Raw genomic sequence first — 14,992 nt, 5'->3', positions numbered from 1 at the left:
TATCCAATGAAAGATCATTTCTGTACAAAGTAATATGTTTGGCAAATTATACTGTTTTAACAATTTGTAAAAAGTGCAGGTCATTAAGGATAATAAAACAGATTTGTACGATTTAATATATATGGAAAGAAACAATGGAATGAACAACATAATATGTATTCAAAAATATTCCTTAAAACATTTTTTTAAAGGGAAAAATTTGATGGTCTCGATTTGACAGCGATGATTCATTCCAAGAGACAGTGACTGGAGATGTTTCCTTCAACACTTGATCTCCTGGACCAGCCAAATCTCAACGCAATCGACAAGTCTTAATAACCATGATATATAAAGTTGGGAAAAAATGTCAACTGAGAAATGCTCAGTAATATTTACCCACATTTTGAATATCTCTATTGACACCCCTTGATATATCCAACTTCAACAGGACCTATATTATGATGATTTATATTTGTGACAGTGCACCTCAAAACAAACAAAAAGTCGCCAGATATGAGTTTTTAGTTAAGACCATATTCTGAAAGACCAGACTTCAAGCTTTAAAATGATGTATAACTCAAATCAAATGGACTCTCCTAACCTATCTAAATATTGGAAAGAAAGCACAAATTCAGGAAAAGTATGAACTGAGAAAAGAGGCTCTGAAGTACAGTGTCTATTCAAGCGCTTAATCTTTACCAAACCGTGCTGGCTGTGCGATGAATGGGACAAAAAACAGGAAGTAAACCACTAGAGTAACAACAATGAAGGAATTATCAGATTAATCTGAAATTAAGCATGCCTCATTAACACATTCTGTCCATAATTAATGCTAACTTTTAAAGCAGTAGCACTATCCTTTCAAAAGTTATTAGAGTTGAAAGTGAAGAGTGTGGACAAGGTTTTACAGAAATGAAAAAGGGATTCGAAAGACGCACCTAATCACACTATTCTGCCAAAAATGTTCGAGATAAACTGCTTAAAAAACACATTTTCCTGCCCGTTTTATGATACCAAATTTTAGTATAATGTAAAAGAAGACCCGCTCTTTCAGAAAATATGAAAAAGTCAAGTTCGGCTAGGTTGACCCATTTCACTTATTTTCAGTACTCACGCAAAATCAGTGTGTGCGACTTTATGTTCGTTTTGAGGTGCACGGTCACATTTTGTAAGGGTTTTATCGGCGGTTTGGAGTATGAAATGAGAGTACAATTAAATTGAACTCGGTTTCACAGCAAAGTGTTTGTGTGGGGGAGAATGTGATACAGTCTGCTTCAGGATGATCTAAATTATTGACACGGATTCGATAAATTCGTTGAAATGATAATCATCATGGCATTTGGAATAAGCGAGAAAAAGTGATTTTCGCTTCCAAGAACGAGCATGAATGTGCGACGCAGAACGTTATCTTTACAAATCAAAGATAATTATCCAAAAGCAAACTTATGATGTTTGATAATCTTTTTGTTTTATAAACCTTCAGATTTGTGTTAAACTAATCTGGTGTTAAAAAACCTCATTAGGCCTACTACATGCACACATCCTGGTAGCCTTGTGTGTTTTTTTTCTCTGTTAATTTGCGAACATGCTTCAGAATTGCTGACTCACTGTGGGTATGTAATCGGGTCGCACACGCTGATATTTTCTTGTATTGGATTAAGTCAAACGCAACACGTATTTAGTTTAGTTTAGTTTTGTTTTGTTTCATACACCGTGCGCGTCATCAGTAATTACGCATGCAGTACCATCATCCACGTGCGCGTACGATTCAATTACCCGCCTAATCAACACACCGACATCTTGTGCAAAGTGACGAACGTGTCAATATCCCCTCTACCTGTTCTTTTAAATGTTTGCAATCCTATATGAAGCAGCCAGTGAACTGATTCGTTCCTTTCTTTCCCCTCGTGATTCTCAAACCCTTCCAGGCAATTTCTGGAACCCTGGATTGGTTGATACCTCCACCTTGTATCCATCCATCTTTTCCTGTTTTTGCCGATTCAATTTAAGTAGGTCGGGTTTTTGTTATTGTTGTTTTTGTTGTTGTTGCTGCTACTTGATCTTTGCTTTTATTCTTGTTCAAATTCCGGAAAGGAAAGAATAGCTGTAACCAGAATACTTTCATGGAAATCATTCTAACACTCGTCTTGCAATGATCTTATTTGGCGATTGATGTCACGAGGAAATCATACTATAACGATTCCATCTCTTGACTACATTACGACGTTCATAATCATGACTAATCCTATAGCTACGCGTGCTTGACAATAGTAGACGATATATAAACTCATAGGGGCTATAGATAACGACATGGATCGTCTTAACCTGTTGCATGCCATGTATTGCCAGGCATACTGCACGCCATACAGTCAATTAAACGTGGCAGATCCGGTCCCGGGAGACATGGGCTTCTACAACGAACACTGATACACATACACACAGGCAGACACACCGACAGATATATACACAGACAGACAGACAGACACACACACACACACACACACACACACGCACACTCAAAGTTTGAGGAACAATGAAAACCATTGCAATATATCAACATCTGTTCTTTTTTTATGCCTCAATCGCACCGTTAGCAGGGACACATGACACAAGACTGAGAATCCAACATTCAACATTATCAAACCAAGGAGATGTCCTAAGAGCAATCATGCAGATAGACCTATTTGTTATATTACATGCATCTCAGTTTTGTTTGGCGAAATAATTCCTACAAATGGGAGGTTTTTATGATTTATGGTTTTTATATACGACATGCAAAGATATTTCTTATAACTGTCATGGATGTCACGACATCTTAGCTCCTGCGACATTATTGGTCTTTATGTTTCTCCAACGTTTATATCGTTAGTGATAGGGCTGTGATATAGGGCCCTATGAAAGTTTTAGGTGTAGTTTGATGTGAAGATAGGGTTATGTTTGTGGACAGGTTCTATGTTTGGCCTCGCGTGGAGATATTTCATGGGGAAAATGTCGCAGGAGCATATGTCAATGATTGTCATGGCACCGAATTTTCATCTTGGTACCCACTGTTTTCTCGCATCTCATTGCTTCACATAAGCTTCAAACGCATTGTGGAGAACGTCAAACCTTTCTTCTTATTTTTATTGAACCTAATCTCTAAAAAAAATCGAGTGAAAATATTCACTCTTAAAAGAGTGAATTTCGAGTGAAATTGGAGTGAATTTTGAGTGAAAATGTTCATTTTCACTCATTTTGGAGTGACGTCAGGGATCACTCCAAAATCTTCGAGTGATCCCTGACGTCACTCCAAAATGAGTGAAAATGAGCATTTCCACTCAAAATTCATTCCAATTTCACTCGAAATTCACTCTTTTTTGTATTCACTCTTTTCAGAGTGAAAATTTTCACTCGATTTTTTTTAGAGAGTAATTCGTATTGGCGTGACCATAGTTATGCCATTTCAATGCATGTCATATATTTGTCGATACCATTGCAAGTGGGAATAAAGAAATGCCTAATAAAGGTGAATGAACTTCTACGACTTCAACTGCAGTGAACATCATATGCGAAAGTCACGATGTTCCGTCAAGAATACATATTTACCTTAAAAAATGAACACACACAGACACACACACACACACACAGACACACACACACACAGACACACACACAGACACAGACACACACACAGACACACACACAGACACACATTTGCGCCATTAAAGGGATGGTACAGTATTGGTGGAGATGAGAATTGGGCTTTTTAACTTTTTGCGAGATACCGAGAAAACACTTATGATATGGTACAGAGCATACCATTTTTAGTGGAATTCAAAATTATTTGATGAAAATCGGGTTTAGAATGACTGAAACATCCAAAAACATAGTAAAACAAAGCGATTATAATAAAGTGTGGGTCCCACACTTTATCAGAATCGCTCTTTTTTGGATATCTCAGCCATTTCAAAACCAATTTTCATCAAATAAACGTTGAATTCTTCATAGAAAGACATGCTCTTTCATATTTCATAAGAGGTTTCTCATCATCTCACCAAAGAATGTTAGAAACCTGAAATTGGGTCTCAACCAAAACTATATGATCCCTTTAAACATCTCGAACATTGGAAACTGACCGGAAGTCGCATGGAAAAACAACAACACTGGAATATTGATTCAAACCTTTGTTGGTTAGCTATAAGGAAGAAATCCTGGATGGAAAAAGCACATGCAACAGGTAGGTACGCCTAGAGCAAAAATTCGACTGCGTAAGAAAGAAAAAGAAGAAAATAGGTTTGGCAACCTGTATAGTATTTGCTTTGTCTGAACCCCGCAGATTACAGGCGGGAAGTATGAATTTAGCGATCTCCCTCTCCCATCTTCCCATCCTGCTCCTTTTAAGCTCAACGACCCCCGACATACGACGCGTTCCCGCGTCTCTATCTTGTCTTGCTTGAGTCGTGTACATGAAATGCTGAAGTCCACTCGAGGTTATTGAACATGGCAGCCTACATTTCGGATGGGACTTCCGATTGCGCCCCGAAAACCGCGAAGTGGCCCGGCTGGACATGAGAAATCATCGCTAACTACAGACAGGGATTGTGGGGTGGGGGTGGGGGGGGGGGGGGGAGGCGCTAAGCCAAGGGCGGAGAGGTCATTGACATCGGACGTATGAGAAAACACTATAAAGAAGCATCAACTATCTTGGCCGATATCGAAAAGTGGTATCCATTGTTTGGGAACCTGAAAACCTTTCTGTATGTTATTCAAGGCAAACGACATTAATGCAATTGACCTTAAGACATCTCACAACCCTAAGCAACTCCAGTTGCAGTTATCATGCTTATTGATGATTCGTTAAATTACGTGCTATCCCGCACAGAATCTTTTCATATTTTGTTGTTCTTCGGAGTTGGCAACATAGGTTTGCTGCGTGGTATACCAATTCATTATTTGCTCTCTCTGAAACGTCAGGAAACTAAGGATTTCTCGCCCAAACAACATACTGAAGAAGAATCTGGAAGCTCAGCATATAACTTCGTCGAACTGACCATTGATCAAATTGATCATGGCTGATACGAATGGGCGCCACTTGGAATTCTGTACAGGGGAAAACACACACCTCGATTCATCGGTATCTGAAAAATGTGATCGGTGAGCTCAGCTCTGCTGTCAGCCGCCCATTACACACTCGACATCCTTGTTTTACCTTCCTGTTACAATCGAGTGCAACAAGTCAAAGAGAGCACGTATATAGCTGAGTTAATGCGAACAAGATCCAGCCCTTCCTACATAAGTCTTCATTCACTATTGTTCTGCCCCTCTTCTTTCCGGGCACTTCTTTAAAACCGAGTCCGCCGCGCGCGGGATTTTTCGGAAACCAGGAGAAAGAGTTCATTAGAAGCAGACGACAGCACAGCGCAGGCAAGGCAATTGATCGCACATGATCGCTACAGATTTGACGCTGATACGGAAACTAGCCAATTAGTACTTCAATGATTCACATCAGAGAAAGCGCTCGATCTCTTCTGAACCCGCTCTTTTTTTTTTCTGTACGCGGATTATCAGTTCGTCTGTCGAGGCGTGCATCTGAGTGCCTCCATGCTCAATGTGGCCTTATACTGTTGCACCTTTGCCGATTTGACGCTTGGAGTTGAGCAGACTACCTAGATACCTACAAAAAAATAATGGCTGCGTTGCTGGGATGGCAATGCAGTGCTCGACATATTTCTTGGATGGTTTGTAATTTATGATCATGCCTCTGACGACTGCCTGATAGGGACGCTAAGAAGCCGAGCGGTCATCTTTCTGTCAAGCGCCGGGCGCGAATTACAAATTTGATTGGGCGTTTATCGTCTGTGGCGTGAAACAGCGAGAGCATTATGGTCAAGTACCAAGGCGTTCAAATTCTTGCGCGAGGACGTCGCACTACTGATAGTTTTACGGCCGTTATCATCGATGGATGTACAACTTAATGGCAACTTATATAATATAGTACCATCATCTCCCGCAATCTGCTAATATATCGACCTCAATTTACCGTGCGTTATACGAAGGCAAATATCTAAACAACGTAATCGTGTCAGCAATGGGAGTGTGGACACAACGCTAATTTCTGTCTAAGTCTATTACCTTCTCGCTTTCATTTTTTGTTCTCTACCGTTGTACTTATTTAGTACCGTATACGAAGGCTTTAAATGTATTAACTGAATGTTCCCGTATACGTGATACATTGAGCAATCGTTGCCGAATCATCATACATTTTGACCACCGCATGTTATTATTCCAGCACCAGGATTTTAGCAAAAATGTTAAAACGTCGCGATCTTCATAGATCTCACGAAAAATTCCCAGTATTTACAATGATATTCAATACTCTTTGCATATCCACCGATGGAACATTTTAGTACGAGTAAAAATTTCTCCACGAAGTATTTCATTTGGTAGTAAATGCATGAATAAATGAATAAAAGGAGTTTATATATTATAAGAATTAATAAAAAAAGTAAATATGACATTATAAGAGATCGTGAATTTGTCTGCTTCAGCAATAAAATTGTAAAATGCTTTTTTATCGCAATCACTTGATTTGAAAACATTCTTTGTCGATGCATGCACAAATCCATTCACTACGTGGAAACATGAAATTTAAGATAATAATCAATGGAAATATCATAGATGGAAAGATGCAGGTTGTATGTTGTGGAGAGACAATTCGTATCAAAGCTGTCACTCTCGTCATACCAAGTCATTGGAGTGATAAATGTTTATGTACGTAAACTGCTCTAAATTGCAATTCAGAGTACCGACGAAGACCAGAAATTTCACAATTAGAGATAACAAACAAACGTGTTTACAACACTTGGGATTTGTAGGTGAGCTTGTAGCGCAGGATTGCTTCCGTTGAATTAGCACTTTTGAAGACTGTTGACAACTCAAATCAAAATCATGCAATATCATGAATCCTAGTTCGTGGTCGACAGGTGTAAAACGCATTACTATTTCAGAAATAAAAGTATTCCTAAGTAAACAAAGTCATAAAATGCTGCTATCCTACGGTTAAATAGGCGAATGAACCCAGTGACAATGTGAAAACATGATCGTGTTCTTTCTCATGAGATACATAAACACATGTATTTGCTGATTTGTATATAGGTCTGACATTAAATTTTATGATAGAAACACGAGAAACCACACGGGCAAATAAAACAATACATGAGCACACACAGTAAAATCAAGTGTTCACCCCTTGGTTACATACAGAACTTGGCTGAGCAAACGACAAACGCATTGCCATACACGATGCGATCGGCGGTGGATGCATGCATGCCACGGAGGGGGCGCGCTCTATGACTAACACGGGGAGGCTAGCTCACCACTGAGCCAGCGGAGACCTTTTTCTCGGTGGACGTAATCGTTGGGATTTCGGAAATTCAATGTCAAAGAAAAAAGCGCTTCAAAATTTACGACTAACTCCTACCCCTCCCCCCCCCCCTCCATCGACTTGACCAACATACTCTCCAAACTATCTTCTTTTCATTTTTTTTTTCTCTCTCTCAACTGCTTTCTCTGTCGACCTTTGCTTCTTTTTCTCCCCCTCCCAAATTCAACGTGGGTCGTTGACTTCATACAACCTTCGACGTTAAATCCATATTCGCGATTAATTCCGTTTAATTCCGCTCCACATTGGTACGTCAAAAGCGGCACAGCTGCGGGTTTTTAACATTGCACCTACAGCCGTATCAATCAGCGTGGAAGCAACGCACAAACAGACGCCGTTTACCCCCAAAACCCCGCCAGCCCGTTACTGCCAATTATAACATTAGATATGGGGCATATTCCCTCTTTTTTCTGTTATGTTTGTTTGTCAGCGGACTATCACCTTGGCCAGTTCTGGAATTGAAAAGCGACTCTAATAATGTTGTCAACAAGGACTGCGATAAATGAGAATTTTCCTATCGTCCACTGGAGAACGAAATAAAACCTGAAATTAGGCACATGGGACTGTGTGTCTGAATTCAAACAAAAATATATCATTGGACCGTTCCATTCTATCCATCATGCACTATATGTTACAATGTATCGAGCTTGGATTCGTTAAACCTAATTCAAAAGGACAAGAATGTGGAATATCTTGAGGTTGATAAAGAGTCATCATATCGTCTTCATTTCTTAAAATCATATAATGGCCTTTATCAATGTTCAATTTATGACTGTCTCAATATTATGTACTTCTTGCCCAATGACGATACTAAACACAGGGTCAGCTTGTTTATTCAATAAGAATTGAAGAAGAATAATAACCAACCAAACAAACAAAAAAATACCGCAAATAATGACGCACAAAATTAACCAGTTAACAATCACTCCACATCCAAAAAACAGACCGAAACTAATACGAAAGTGGAGTTGGACAGATGAAGTTTGACTTCCTATAATATTCTCTATTACAACACATTGTGCCACCGAAAAAGCTTCAATTGTTATAATGTTCGATGGTGTCAGTAAATACCTTAATCAGAGCTTAACTTCACTTAGGATGAAACCGAGTTTTTTTGTTTTCTTTTTGTTTGTTTGTTTGTTGTTGTTTTTTTGAGGGGGGGGGGGGGGCTTAAGTGATGAAGAAGAATAGAAAATGCATACTTGATAATCACAACACATTCTCTTTTCCAATAAATTTTAACGACGGAAACGAAATCAGGAACTATACTATTTACGTTACTCAATTCAACTAGGTAAATGTGTAGACATTTCTTTTGACTGGATAAGGTTAATGTAACTTTTTTGTTATATCTATTATTTATTATTATTATTATTATTCTTTTTCTTTTCTTTTTTTTTGGGGGGGGGATACATTCTGTAGTTAGTTGTATACTCTGATGGAAATCGTCATGGGCCCTGTTGATGTTAGCCCAGGTTAATTTCATTCTTTTTTCTTTCCCGAGGACAATACCGTCAAGTCTTCTTAGAAACTAAGCTAAGAATGAAGGAATATGATTTCTACAACTCCATGCATACTTGTACTTTACAAGTGGTGGATGAAAAAGGAGTAAATCAAATTGAATGATTGCCAGAATAACTAAACTATGCGGTACTCACTTAAAATGCAATATGTATACACAGAGTCTCTTGCTAACAATTTAAAGGTTTTATTCCATTCTTCTCTTGGGATCGTGACGAGAAAAAAAAAGAACTAAAAGAAACAAGCAAAATTCAGTATTAGTCAAGGCAATTCTGCGTAACAATCAATGATTCCATTGTATTGCCGTACAAGACGTGTGATTACACTATTAAATACAAATGAATGTGATATGATTTAGAACACGGAGCATATTATCTAATGTTCTGAAATAAATATCCTGAAACTCACTGTATGACTATGGCACGAAAATTGCATTACGTAAAATAACGGACAAACACATCCTGATCCACAAACTGAATTCTTATATGTATCTTGGGTGAAGACAACGTTCAGTCGTTGGTTCAAGTTCCACATAATATAGACCCTAGGCTTTTATACATACACACTTTCAGCACTTCAATTCATTTATCTATCTTTTATCAAGTCTTCTTTAAAAGCAGGGTAGTCCCATTCAGAGCCATAATTATGCACAATTATGCCTGCTTTACAGGAGAGCCCTGCGTAAATACAGTGTTGTTGATTGATTGTGTATATGCAGATTAGGACCTGTACATTGTTGTTTTGGGGGTGTGACATTGACAACAATTAGAAAATCGGGCTGTATTTCATATTTATAGACACAGACCGCCGGGAAAGATCTAAAACAAAGGAAAGCTCTTGTCCCCCATTGGATTTCAAAATACTTTCCGATTTCCACTATATTTTCGAAGGCACAATTTTGTAATTCTCTTTTCTTGCACCATTACATTACACAAAATAATATCATTTCATTTTTAAATCACTAAATTACTCCTCTTCATGACAAAAAAAAATGTTCAATTGACAGACATTTTAAGCTGCATATAAATCACTGAAAATATCAAGAGAGTAACTAAAACGTTTTCTTTACCTGGTCTTGGCGCAGTCAAGATATTAAGTATCTACTTAATAACCTCATGAAATGAAGAAAATGAACTGCTCAAGCATGTTATGCAATTCTTCTTTTTTTTTTCTTTACCGTTGTTTTAATTCCTCTACAACATGTAGGCCTACTGGTACAACACAGGAATCCACATATCCTATGAGAAGTTCCCTCTCAGTTGTAAACACGAAAGAAAGAGTAAAGTGGCACACACTCTTTTTCCGGATAATTTTTTCTGATATTTCGGCGTCATTTTCTGAAAGCGAAACTGCCTCGGATATATTCAAGAAGAGAACTAGAACCAGGTGTCACCTTACGTAACTTGGACAAGTGCAAACCCCTCCAAACGTGGCCGTTAATAATAATCATGACACGGGGCAAGAAATTAAAAACTTCCCCCCTTATAGAGCTGTCAAAATAGGGCCGTAAATCTTGGAAATCGTCTCCGCACGTACAAAGTACTGCCCACAGGTTGCAGTTATTAAACAGGGCTGGGATTTTTTGGACACGACATTACAATCATGATAATGACACACACTTTGCCTCCCGACTCGTTTCTGCTGCTACTGATGATGGTACGCCAGCTAAGTCTCGCCATACGTCGATATACACGTCAGTCTACGCAGCATATGGCACATATGTCTGTATATCCGGGGTTGAGTAAAGGGGGAGGGCGAAACCGAATGCCCCAGCTCTGGGACAAGATGGTGGGGAAGCCCAAAGCCAAGGGGACAACGCACCTCAAACACTGGAGCAGCTAGGACATACAAGGCGGAGTGAAGACGGTCCAGGAGTAAAAAAAGGAGGGCAGAAAACAAGAAAGAGAAAGGAAGGGAGCTGAGAGGAGGAGAAGATGGGAAAAAAGAGGAGTAAGACGCTTGCCATTCTCTGACCCTTCCTAAATCCCTGAAAATGAAAATGCTTGTCGCTTGTGTTTGTATAGCACGGGGATCAAGGCTACGCGAGCGAGTTCACCGACGTACACGCCACCGGATCAGCGGCAACGCCGCCTCCGCTAGCTCCATCGGTCTGGCTAGCGAGGTATACGGTACCCGTATACAGGTGCACTGAAACAGCACGTCTAGCTCCCGATGTGGGATGTACTCTATCTTTCCTAAATTTACGCGGGCTCTTAGTACATCAATTTTGCATCTTTCTTAAATTCAGACGATATGATTTCAGATTATTAAAACATCTGCCACAGGAAGTATATCATGCGTTATTCTGATCGACAATAATAAGTGAACGAATTACAATTTTGATGCAGATGCATTCATATGATATGCGAAAAATTATACCTGCAGGTACAATATGCAAACGATCAGAAATTACACTACTATACAGCATTCTTGATATCCCAAATCAAAGTTGAGATGGAAATCACAAACTACAAATCTTGGTACATATAGGAAAATAATATACAACGGAAGCAAAAACTAAGAGAGATTACTGAAGATTACAGTACTCTCAGCCTTGAGTAAATTATGATGAATAATAAGATCCCCGAATCCTGCAGTGTTATATCTTATGCTTATTACAGTATTTTTTTAATGGATTTAGGCCTCTAAGATGGGTGAAGCATTTCGGGGATGTTTCTTAACATACATAATATACTCAAAGTTATACTATATTGGTATCACTACTACGCATCGTCTTATAATTTATGAAGCAAATATAGAGACACTTTATAATCAGAAGTTAGTGAATCACATAATATATATCTGTCTATTTCGATGTTTTACAAATAAGTGTTTGCTTGATTGTATGTGTGTGTTTTCTATTCTGTTGTATGGGGGGGGGGGGGTACCAAATTAAGTGAGAAGAAAACTGTTTTCCCTTCATACGACTGCGGGGACCACGTTATAACATTATTCGTCTTTGACGATTGCTTTCCAGTGGTTAAATTGAGATGATTTCTTCAGCAGGAAAGACAATAAAATGACTATCTTTTTTTTTTTTTACTCTTGCCATCTTAATATTGCAGGTACAAATGCATGCGATATTCCTTAACGAACAAGTGTGAATGTTCTTGATGTTGTTTCCAATATCAACAGCTCAGTTCTTAATTAAGTTGCAACAATTATCAAGTAGACACAGGATAATTTAATGGCAAGTTTTTCTTATCGGCCGATTGTCCTACTCTTCCCTCCGAGGTCGGCTTTCCTGGCATCTATAAACTCTGCATATCAGGAATCAACTCCTATTTTGATGGAAATTACAGGAATTTTGTTTCCATTTTGCTTTCGTAATCTTTGTTTATTCATCTGCTACGTGCCAACGGGAATACCACGTAAATACAAGAATGCCAACATAACACGTAAATACGAGAAAACATTTTAAAAAACAGTTTGAAAACGGTCCACATTAAAAAAGATAATCACCAAACAAACGTCCTTCGCTTCGCTCCATTTGTAAAGTGGAGATGATAAAGCCGTCTTCCCTTCGTTTTTATTGCCCTCTGTGTTTTCAAAAAGAGTGCCGACTTTTCTTCGATGCTATACCAGCTTCCGTCACCACCTAATAACGAGCCGACCGACAGACAGGGTCTTCATTATGCTGTCGTAAGCACGAACGAAAGAATAAATCAAGAAAACGGCATATTTTCACACCTCCCAGAACATCTTTTCTCCTCCCTCTCCTCCGATTCATGTACGGGGGTAAGCACATTACTCTCGGAGATGCCAAAACCACGCACATCATTTTAATACATGGACGGACGCGCGAACTCCACCCAACTTCTCTTCCCAAACAATCGTTCACCTCTCATGGCATCAACCACACGGGGATGACATATTCCAAACAATTTGGAATCTGGTGGGAAATACGTGATATAAGAAACATGCACACATTATGCACACATATATACACAAAAGATTTTTTTTTTCCAAAGATTGTATTTCTGTCTTGCTCCTGAAAGAAGTCGAGGTGAGGGAATAAGGGGGCGAAGAGTGGAAGAAGCACGCGGATAAACAAATGCTTCTCGTGACGGTATCGACATATTTACGAGAGGTGTGAGGGGGAAGAGTTCGGGAAAGGGTCTTCCACTCCAGAAGAAAAAAAAATATAACCCCCAAACCTGGCAGGCCGCCCGTGGGGCGTGATCGCAAGGGGGAACGGCGCGGCTGTATACCGTGGAAGAACGAACTTCTGTATTTTCCCCCTTCGCTGCGCTTGTCAGACAGGCGTCTCGATTTTTACCAATCTCTGTCACAAATTCCTGTCTCCTGTCAGCAGAATGAAGGCTACGTTACTTCTACTACTAGCAAAAGAGCTAAGAAACGCTAAAATGGAACAGTAATTTCAACATCAGCAGGATCTGTCATGGGAGGAGTGAATGGTGGGAGGGATTCTCTGCGTTGATGCATTCATGCGCGTCCTCTTCTCTAGGAAAGGGTCTCACACATGACACGAACAGGAATGTTACATACCCACGTGGGACGGTTATCTCCCACTGAAATAATTCAGATCGGTTCCTGGCAAGATATATCTTGCAGATGTGAGAATATTTTTGGTATATTCAGTTATTTTGTTACATTTCAACTGAGGTACCCTAAAACGAACGAAAAAGAAAAAAGGCTTTTTGGAATATAATAGCATGTATCTCAAAATCAAACCTTCAAGTTGATGACATTCAAAACATGACATTGCTTCGAAACTTTGAATATGTCAACATCATACTAGGTATTGGCTATTCCTAGATGATTTACTAATAAGTCATGCTAATCATGCAAATAACATATTACGATGACACACCTAGCACACATACCTAGCATGAAATGATAGTTGTCCACACTTGATATGAGAATGACGTATGGAAAAAAGGAGCGCAGAAGAGTAAAGGTATATAAAATAAAAAAACAAAAACAAAACAGCAATGGCACAAAGTATCCTGGTCTTGAGTCCGTTAATTACCTTCCATGTTGTGATAATCACTGTTGCTATATCTGATCCCCCACTCACTGTTCCCGTTCTGTACTTCGTGCAAAGCCTGCAGGGTTCCCACGGAATTATCCTGGCACACCACGCCGCCAGTCCCGGCGGTCAGGTCGTCCTCCTCCCCGTCGCGATCGCTGGGCGAGATCAGCGAGGCGATGCTAAACGCGTTGGCTCGGGGCGATAACGGATCCGCAGTTTGGCTTGTAATATCCATAGCCAGCCCACGAGCTGACTTATCCCCCCGATGAGTTTCAGGTGAATTTGCTTATCTGTAATTCTATTCGATTATCCTGATAAATGAAAGAGGGGCTGTAACACACAGTAGACTTCCCAGCAGTGTGAACCCGTGGCAGATAAGTAGGTACCAATGAGTAAGCGTGCCCGCAGGGCGAAATGACACGCTCTTATCTGTTGCGCGTAAAAATCCGTAGCGATGACTCGATTGACGACGGCGCGTTAGCACAGACCCCGCGAGTTGAAGGAGCGAGGGAACTTGGGGCGTAGGAGCTGTCAGGAAGCGGTCCAAAACTTTCTCCAAAAGATGTGAAAAAGTGTATCGGTATGATATTCACGCGCTGAAATGACTCGCTGTATGTAAAGGTAGAGATACAGGGCTCACAGCAGACGGTCAGAGAACGGAGGAAGGGTCCGTGTGGCGGTCCGCTCCTCTTGCTCGTTGCGGGTATCAATGAAGAGAAGACTTCGCACGTCGGGGTGCCCTAGACTAGGCCCAGATCTCACCTCGCGTTGTTTGGAGATTAGAGCACAAGTGTAGCAATGATAGGTAGGTATACACACCGACAACCAACCCATCCAGCGACCACTACCACTCTGCTGTCCCCCGACTTGTGTCTATTCCTCGAGGCGACACGAAAAGAAGGGACAAATTGTCTTTCACATATTTTTGGTCTCTTACTTCATTTGTGGCTCGTAACCCATCTATGCGGTATTCACCATCTCTATATATGTCATCATTCTTGTGGCAACTCCCCACAAAAAGAACAAGATAAAGCAAAACAAAAACAAATGAGGGGGATGAAGTCAGCGACTTGTTA

General features: G+C 39.9%; 1 protein-coding gene across 1 annotated transcript in view; it reads right to left on the bottom strand.

Moving 5' to 3' along the window:
• Positions 1 to 14,151, bottom strand: part of LOC139711941 (uncharacterized) — a 71,915-nt gene extending 57,764 nt beyond the window's left edge. Inside the window, exon 1 of the mRNA XM_071623789.1 lies at positions 13,914 to 14,151. Coding sequence (XP_071479890.1) covers positions 13,914 to 14,151 — 238 coding nt within the window. The remainder of the gene's footprint in view (positions 1 to 13,913) is intronic.
• Positions 14,152 to 14,992: the final 841 nt, after the last annotated feature.

The sequence above is a fragment of the Diadema antillarum genome, unplaced genomic scaffold (genome assembly GCF_040938485.1).
Source record: "Diadema antillarum isolate AM-2024a unplaced genomic scaffold, OU_Dant_1.0 seq00001737_RagTag, whole genome shotgun sequence".
Classification (NCBI taxonomy): domain Eukaryota; kingdom Metazoa; phylum Echinodermata; class Echinoidea; order Diadematoida; family Diadematidae; genus Diadema; species Diadema antillarum.
The sequence above is the reverse complement of the archived record's forward strand: the minus strand, read 5'-3'. Positions and strand labels throughout refer to the sequence as shown.